The 8,947-nt window shown below is 35.5% G+C and overlaps 1 protein-coding gene across 1 annotated transcript in view; it reads right to left on the reverse strand.

Moving 5' to 3' along the window:
- Nucleotides 1–6,328, reverse strand: part of LOC109215387 (kinesin-like protein KIN-14I) — an 8,675-nt gene extending 2,347 nt beyond the window's left edge. Inside the window, exons 1-16 of the mRNA XM_019379451.1 lie at nucleotides 5,660–6,328; nucleotides 4,539–4,705; nucleotides 4,306–4,449; nucleotides 3,649–3,864; nucleotides 3,498–3,566; nucleotides 3,138–3,206; nucleotides 2,557–2,634; nucleotides 2,332–2,448; nucleotides 2,158–2,239; nucleotides 1,955–2,050; nucleotides 1,693–1,866; nucleotides 1,445–1,551; nucleotides 1,185–1,363; nucleotides 628–786; nucleotides 278–531; nucleotides 19–182 (exon numbers count right to left, since the gene is read on the reverse strand). Coding sequence (XP_019234996.1) covers nucleotides 19–182; nucleotides 278–531; nucleotides 628–786; nucleotides 1,185–1,363; nucleotides 1,445–1,551; nucleotides 1,693–1,866; nucleotides 1,955–2,050; nucleotides 2,158–2,239; nucleotides 2,332–2,448; nucleotides 2,557–2,634; nucleotides 3,138–3,206; nucleotides 3,498–3,566; nucleotides 3,649–3,864; nucleotides 4,306–4,449; nucleotides 4,539–4,705; nucleotides 5,660–5,777 — 2,193 coding nt within the window. The 5' untranslated portion in view covers nucleotides 5,778–6,328. The remainder of the gene's footprint in view (nucleotides 1–18; nucleotides 183–277; nucleotides 532–627; nucleotides 787–1,184; nucleotides 1,364–1,444; nucleotides 1,552–1,692; nucleotides 1,867–1,954; nucleotides 2,051–2,157; nucleotides 2,240–2,331; nucleotides 2,449–2,556; nucleotides 2,635–3,137; nucleotides 3,207–3,497; nucleotides 3,567–3,648; nucleotides 3,865–4,305; nucleotides 4,450–4,538; nucleotides 4,706–5,659) is intronic.

Below are 8,947 nucleotides of genomic sequence, written 5' to 3' on the forward strand. Positions count from 1 at the left end.
GGGGGCAAAATGTTATACCTGTTCTTTGAGCTCTTTGACATCCGTGGTATCTTTATTTACTCGGGCAGCACCGAGTTCAACAGAAGAAACACGTTCCGCAAACTTAAGGGTGCTAATTGTTTCTCCTGTGGCATCTGGTTCAGGACTTATGTGAACAAACATCAATGTTTTAGCTTGTCCACCTAAAACAGAATCACATCCCAAAACCATATATTACTTAACAGAAATAAGAGAATCTCAGAAGATACAAGCTTGATCCGTTAACGTGTGCTCTTACCTAGTGAGTCTTGGAGTAGTTGTGTAAGTTTGCTGTTACGATATGGAACATGCGCATTCTTTTGTGCTAGGGCAGCGATTACATCACCTAAAGCTGAGAGAGACTTGTTAATGTGTTGTGCCTCTTTAAGTCTATCTCCCGTTACTTCAGATTTGTCTACTCTTTCACTTCCAGCAAGATCAACCAAATGCATACAACCACGAAGAATAGCTCCAGAAGTCAAGTCTCTTCCTTGGACATGAACTGTTAGGCAACTGCACATCCAAAACAAGATAAAAGTTATCATTTCCACTGAAAATTTTATAAAGCATTAGAAAGTAAACAATGAAAGGTGGGATATCAATTCACACCTGTGGGAGCGGCTACTGCGGTCATTAAGTGCTGTTGCACCCACTGCACGATTCCTTTGTCCAAGATTCATTAAATGAATGACGTCGGAAGTTGAAGTCACGCGAACCAGGCTTGCATCAGGTACTGTTAGTCCTTGAGAAGCATTACGAATTTCTAATGTAATAATAGGTCAAGGAAGACAGAAAGTGTTTAAGCATGAACATGGGCTTGAGAGTGAGTATGATCAGTGGCGGAGCCACGTTTAACCAACAAACACCCCTTTGCCGGAAAATTACACTGTGTTGCTAGGTAACTTTTTTATTTTATGCATATATATTATATGTTGAATCTCCTTGGCTTTTCCGTGTGTCTAATTTTTATATTTTGACATTCCTTAGTGAAAATTCTGGCTCCGCCACCGGTAAAGATAGTAATTATATTAAGCATGAAGACATTGAAAATTTCTATATTGGGGACTCAACATAAGAATATCCTTGAGTTTAAATATTACAATAGTCAAGTTGGGAATAGCTTCAAAGATCATAAGAATTTAAGTCAAAGAAACTTTGAAGGATATCTTTTGTGCACACCATCAGAAACAAGGAGGTCCCTAACTTGCTCGTTATATATCTCAATCATTTGTACAGACACTTCATATAAGAAGGTGTCCTTTCTTTGCTCTGCAAGAAGGAATAAGTCGCCTAGTGCCCTGTAGTTTACCCCTCGGCTTTGTTCGGTAAGATCCTTAGGGCCCGTCTGAATATAAATATACAGCTTAGCACATAAAAGAGGGGAAATATTAACATAATTGTATATATGAATTTCTTTTTGTCTAACCATTGTGAAGGTTTTTCCTGATCCAGTTTGACCATAAGCAAAAATGCACACGTTGTACCCATCCAAAACTGATCTAATCAGTTGTTGAGTGTCTGAAAACACCTCTCCTGCCACACACAAATAAAATAAAAAATAGAGAAAAATAAAAGGTGAACACCCAAAAATAGAAGAAAGTAAGCTATGAAGAGAGCTAGGGGAGATGCTAAAATCAAAGCATACATGCCAATTTTAAGAATAGTCTAACCAACCTTGAGTTGCGGATGGTCCAAATACTTTATTGAAATTGAAACACTTGTGTCCTTTCCCGTTCTTTGGTGGAACACTTATTGTAATGCTACCATCTTCTATATGATCCACATTACTAATATAACTTGCTTGCCCGGGCAAAAATGGTCTTACTCGACAGTAAACTCTTATGCTTCCTGAATCAAGCACAAAGAAATGATCGTCTCATTCAAAACTCGGATAGGTGATGAAGACAGATTCAGAGGAACTTCACAAGAAAGATACCTTTAAGGTCCTGGACTTGATTGTAAAGCCTGCGATTTTCTTCAAGAACTCTATGATAACCGGAAGCTGCATGTGCTAGGCCGTGTATGTGCATGCCTATAATGCAGGGGTTTTATCAGGTGGAGAAAAACTCATCTGAAGTAATTTCCACATAAAAGAAAGGAAAAAAAGGAGCAATAATTTGTTAGGTGCATTAATCCTACCAATATTTTGCATTTCCTCATGAAACTTCATTTGCATGAACTGCATACCCGCTTTTGTAGTCAAAAGAGTTTGTTTCAGGTCCTGCAGTAGAACATTATTGATCGCAAAATATAGGTTTTGAAAAGTTCCATATCGGAGAGTCTGATCATGCCTGGTCAAGCTTAACTTCTTACCTTGACGTCTCTTTCCTGTTGGTCAACAATTGTGTTCTGCTTCACATATCTTCTTTTAAGTTCCTCATCAATGATGCGATTCTCTTCTTTCACTAGTGCAACATTTCTTTGGTCAAGCTAATTGAGAAAGAGAAAGCGAACAAGTATGAGTGATCCCCTAGTTTACATGAAATTATGCCTTTATGATTGATGAACTAGTGATTAATAAAAGTTAAGAGGCGTTACCTTTGTGCCAGCAGAAGTATGTTTCTGAAGGAATCTGTTACCACAGGAAACGGTTGAATCCTTTGGACTTGCTTTGTTCTGATCGAAGGATGTCCAAATGCGGTGTCAGAGAAGAAGATAAAGGGTACAAATAAATTCAAGAAAGTGGAGACGCCATTCTATGTTTTATTTTGGTAGAACACGAGATATAGTTGAAAGGCATCAAATTACAGAATCCAACAAAAATATGCATGTACAAGTACAACCACTGAAATAAAGGGGGGAGAGAGAGAGAGAGAGAGAGAGAGAGAGAGAGAGAGAGAGAGAGAGAGAGAGAGAGAGNGGCCTCTTTCTCCTCCTCCTTCGTTTTCTGAATGCTGAAGATTGAGATATTGTTATGTGTTCTAATCTGATGATCCATATATATCTGCTTGTCCCATTATGTGTGTGTGTGTGAGAGAGAGAGAGGGAGAGAGAGAGAGAGAGAGAGAGAGAGAGAGAGAGAGAGAGAGAGAGAGAGAGCAATTTAGACTACTAAGTAGAGATTTAAGCTATTAATAAATGATCAATTGAGCTCAGAAGTAAAACTTATTTAAGATTACCGGTTGAATTTGGCTTGCGATGCGCTGCTCGAACTCCTCAACAACCTTATTTAACACTGACTCCACAAGCTGTAGCAAGAACAACATTGCTTTATTTTAGACCAAAATACAATGTAATATAGTGACATATAACTTGACAAAAGTTTACCCATTGCCTATAAGTTTTAAGTTCACATTATCATTTGGTTCTTCTCTCTACCTCGGCTAAATGTTAAATATATACAAAAGTAACTCTCTTTAAAATGATGCAGGAGGAGCAGGAAAATTGAGGCTTTGACTAGAGTTTCTTTTGCAACTACACAATCTATAAGAAATTTTTTTATCTGAATAATGTAAGAAATTTACTGCATTCCAACTTACATTAGGAACTTCTTCAGGCTTCTTATCAATCAGAATTGCACGAACAAGGTTGCTTAAGGAAGAGTTGGGCTGTAAAACGGAAGCTTTAATTAATGAATCATGCGCCGGTTACGATATTGCTAATGCATATTGTCAAGCCGAGTCTACCTACCATTTTGTTACTTTCAGTAAATTTCTCATTCATTGACATACTCCTTGACAGAGAACTAGAGAATGGCTCAGAATTTTTGCGCACAAATTGTTTTGTTGATGTTGTGGACTTCACATTTCCACCGAATTTCCAGACTCCAGTGCCACCTGTCTGCTTCCATTCGCTGTAGTCTTTAATTCCCAAAACACAGTTGACAACCCTCGACGATTTTCCACCCTGATAATCATTAAAAATGCGGCTTTATCAGTGAAGGTGACTCCATATTAAGCAGCAAATCCAGTTCACAGTCGTGAGAATGACAATGCAACACTATGGTGGTGTCCGGCCCAACTTGCGAACACCTTGACTATTTCACAAGATACCTGCTACCTCTCACCAGTACAGGTACCACATAACTCTGCCCACCAAGGTTTAGACAGATGGGAAGATATCACCTTGTATTTTTTGCTTCCGCTGGGATTTGAACCAGACCTCATAGTTCTTCTCCCATTTCATTAAGGACTAGGCCAAACCCTTGGGTGCCAGTAAGACTCAAAGCCTTTGTACTCAAATTTCTATGAGATATATTGAAATTGAAATTTTATGAAACAGGTAAAAAAACCTTGCAACACTATGAGTTACAGGTTATGTTGGCTCATATAAAGGCACTGCACTTACCTGTTCAAGATCAGATGCCTCAAAAGAAGGAATCCCCATATCTTGCGCAGCAACCAAAAAATTACGGACGTTCTCAAAATACTGGTATGCAGACAAGGCTGCTCCATCAGGAAGTAGTGCAGAGTCAACCGGACTTTCAACAACCTGCAGTTGTTGATCAAGGTCAACTTTCTGAAGGTTGAAAAGATAACAATTTAATTCCAACAAACAGGAGGACATTGTGAAGTTTTTACCTTGGGCACAGCTCCAGGCTGAATTTTATTAAGCACATTGCAAAGAATTATTCCACTCCTTAAGCCAAGCCTGAAGTCTTCCTCAGAAGGCTCAGCTGGCAAATCTTTTGCTCCCACAACGCCAACCACCTTTCTCAGCCAGGCTGCAGCTTCATACCTCCTTGTTGCTACAAATAAAAGATAAGTACATTCGATGTCATTCCTCATACAGTAGAAAAAAAGGTAGTCAGAATAATGCCTCTTTGAACATTACAGGGTAGGCGGCTGAATTATGTCATTGTGCACAGAGGCGGAGCTAAGACTTCAACTTTATAGGTGGATTTTAGAACGACAATTCCAAGTACTAATAACTGGATTCTAAAATTAATATGTGTACATATTTAGTGAATTTTTTTATAGTTAACACAAATACATTGTTTGCACAAAAGCCATTGGGTTCGGCCGAACCCATATGTTGGCTTCTATCTCCGCCCTTGATTGTGCGAACCATTTCAATTAAAGCTTAAACTGATAAATATTAGACACTTTTTTTATATATTTTAGGTCTGTAACATCAGAACAGTAAATCAGTTTCAAATCCAGGCTTCTCTTAATATATTCAAGAATGAGCTGACTGAGTACATAAACAGGCCAGAAAAAATTAATCTCCAACTGAAGCTTATGGTTCGAAATTCTAGCCTTTCTAAGTTAGTGGATTCTAAATTAATTGTTTGTACATATTAAATTAATTTCTTAAGATAATTACAGAGTTTTACTAGGTTCGGTCAAACCCATATATTGAAGGCCAGCTCCGCCCCTGAACAGGATGTAGCTATATGATCTCTTCGCCACAAGATTACACTGTACGTACATGTAAAAAACTTTCTTATGATTATCTATAAATTGCTGAATCTCCTTGACACAAGGAAAACATTTAGTGTACTAATAAAGGTAGTTCAATATATTCTTTAGGTCATAGGTTCAAATCCGAATCAGTGACACTCTATCATTCTATTTAATCCCCTTGTTACAATTTCTGGTTCCGCCACTGGCAAAACACTTCAATCAACACAAATGCAAGACTCAAAATGGACATAATTGCAAATTGGCAATTAGCACACAAAGGATCAATAGATAGTTACCTGCTTCCTCAGCTCGACGGGCATCCAAATCAAGAGTTCTTGATCTGTTTCCATGCTGCTGAAGAACATCCTCCACCACAGATGCCACAGAGAAAGACAATGCACCATCAGCAGCCATTTTTTATGTCAATAAATTTGAAACCAAATCCTCCAACATCAAAATTCTCAAGTTTCCAGCAAACCCCAGATAATTCTGTTTGAGAAAAAACCCCAAATGTGATGATTCAAACACAGCACCAAAATCCTCAAGATTGGATTTTTATTGGAAAAATATTGCTAACAAGCCCTCCAACATCAAAATTTTCAATTTTCCAACAAACCCCAGATAATTCTTTTTGACAAAAAAACCCAAATGTGATGCCTTTTATGGAAAAAATCTCACATCAAGATTCTCAACCCTTAAAAAAGCAAGAGAATACAACCCCTTTAAATTCTTTTGGAAAAAAAACCTGATAGCTCAGAAATGGAACAGATACATGCCTATATAAATACACAGAAACAGAAAAAAAGTATAAATTCTTCACCAAATAGTTGGGTATAGGACTATAAAATTTAAAGAACTTTTTAGTCTATAGTAAGCTATAGACTTTGTACACTACAAGCTGGTAGTGTATAACTTTGGTGCTGGCCAAATTCTGCTTTTGTTTATTCTCTCACATGAATGAATAGCTTTACTAAGATTTTATGCATAGAGTTATAGAAAAGCTACAAGTTTCCGAGCCTAGTTCCCGAACCTATTCCCTCCCTTTGCCGCTTTCTAAATTCAGAGCGCGTGTATTTACGCGATTGTCCTGTAGGTGGTTCCCTTTTTCTTTTATACTCTCTCCGTTCACTTTTATTTGTCGGTATTCTAAAAATAAATTTTCTCTTTTACTTGTCACTTTTAACATATAAATAATTACAATTTCTTTTTTCCTATTATACTCATAATATTAATTACTCATTTCAATTATTTTCTCAGATCCATTAAAAGTATGCATCAATTAATATGAGTATCATAGTAAATTATGCACTTCATTTATTATTTCTTAAATGACGTGCAAAGTCCATAGTGGACAAGTAAAAATGATCAGAAGGAGTACATAATTTATTTTTCACAATATATTTAGTAGAAAAAGGGTCATTATTTTTATAAGGTTATTTATATAATCTCATATTACGAACAATTAATCCTTTTTATTTTTTGTTGGCTTGGCTCGAAGGGGAACCTTGGAGTAACGGTAAAGTTGTTTCGTATGACCTATAGATCAGGTGTTTGAGCCGTGGAAGCAGCCATTAATACTTGTATTAGGTTAACTTGTTTGCATCACACTTTTTGGGGTACAGACTCCGAATTCTGCGTGAACGCGGGATGCTTTTTTTTGTTTTTGTTTTTCTTTTTTGTTTTTTATGATAAAGGAATAGTGTTTAGCTACTACTTTTATTGTTTCAATTCTCACTTGTCATTATGTTAAAAAATTAGCCTTGAGGTTACCCTCTATTTTTGTTTCAGGAATAAGCATCAGAATTTTTATTTTTTTTTTGGGTTATATGTGAAAATCTTGTTGTAGTGACATTATATATAATATATAAATATGTTTGGCAAAAGATAAAGACAGAGAGATGACGTAAAAAGTATAAAGTGAAAGAATGTTTTTGAGTAGAGATGGTGACTTAGGGCAATCCATTTTCCCAAGATTCATGCCACAATAATGAAGAATCCAATGAAATAGCACTCGGTCTTGTTTTATTTTGTTTCTTTTTTCTTTTCTTTTTATTTTACCTTTTTCATTTTCGGCCCTTTTGGTTGTTTAAAATGAGACGTGGGACTAACAAGAATTGTGGTGAAGCGATAAATATTATTTCTCGTCCTTAATCAAAGGTCTCAGGTTCACTCTGAGCTGAATATGAAATCATCTTTCTTAAGGAGCGTTTTACGCCCAATAAAGACATTCTAACGCGAATCTAAATGCGAATTTAAATGTAGTCAGAGTCTAATATAGATATTGAATACCAGATAGGAAACAAAAAAGGACTTACTACTCTTTTGTTTCACTTTCTAAAGTTAGTGTTGTTGTGTTCTCAGATTTTTTTTATAGTTAGTATCTTGTTAGTAATACTTAACAAGAATTTAATAGATACTACTTTTTTAAATATTCTAGATGTGTTTTGTTGAATTTGTGAGTGACTATTTGTTGTGTAGCTTTAATGGTTGGATATGATATTTATGGAGGGTAGTTTGAAGAATATGATGAAATTTGACCAATCTTGTTAAAGATGAGACAACAAATTATGATGTATTGTTAACTTACCTACAACATTTACACCAAACCCCACGAATATATTATAAAAGACTTAAATAAATATTATTCCCTGCATCCCAATTTATGTCAAAAAATTTCATTTTTAGTTTGTCTCACAAAGAATGATACTCCTTCGGTCTACTTTAATTGATTTTTTGGTTGTTTTCACATATATTAACGAATTCAGCTTTTAGCATTAATTAACTATGTATTTGACCATATTAACCTTGATTTATTCGTTAGAAATATAATAAATACTCTTATACCCTTTACTCCAAGGGCAACAGGAAAAAAGAAGCTAGTTCCTTCTTGATATGTGAACAAATCAAATATTGTGGATCACTAAAAAAAGGCCAAAAAATTAATTAAAGTAAATCGTAGGGAGTATATTTTATATTTAATAATAATTTAATTTTGAAATGCTCATGTTACCCTTAATAAAATGATATACCACAATACAAATATCTGACCTATTTTAAACTACAAGTTTCAAAAGTCAGCATAAAATTAATTGAGTCGGAGTTAGTATATTAAAGACAACATTTTCCCTCCACGGAATTTCAAAAATATTTCAAAATTGGACGCTTTTTGACTGTTTTCATTTGCTATATATTTATATCACTCTCTGCGTCCAATTGCATCCACAAACTAACAAGTGAAAGAATTGCTATTTGCAACTAAGATGAAAGCAGAATGTTTGCTTCATTTTATATATATTATCTTTGGAATTTGGCCTTTTCTTTTAAGGTACTTCTTCTTCATCTTGGGTCTACTCTTGTTAGCACATTATTTTGTGGTGATTTTTCTAAAGGAAATTAAGAAAATTTTTATTTGTGGCTTGAATTATTTCCTTGTATTTTTAGGAAACCCATAGTCGTATTAGAAAAACCCATTGTCCTAATAGATTTGGGAAAGGAAAACCTATAGTCTTTGTCAAATTGGGAAAGCTTTCTCATATATGTTTGGGACCTTTTGGGATCTATATATAGGGGTTGTAGTTGGGGAT

This window comes from Nicotiana attenuata, chromosome 2 (genome assembly GCF_001879085.1).
Source record: "Nicotiana attenuata strain UT chromosome 2, NIATTr2, whole genome shotgun sequence".
Taxonomy (NCBI): domain Eukaryota; kingdom Viridiplantae; phylum Streptophyta; class Magnoliopsida; order Solanales; family Solanaceae; genus Nicotiana; species Nicotiana attenuata.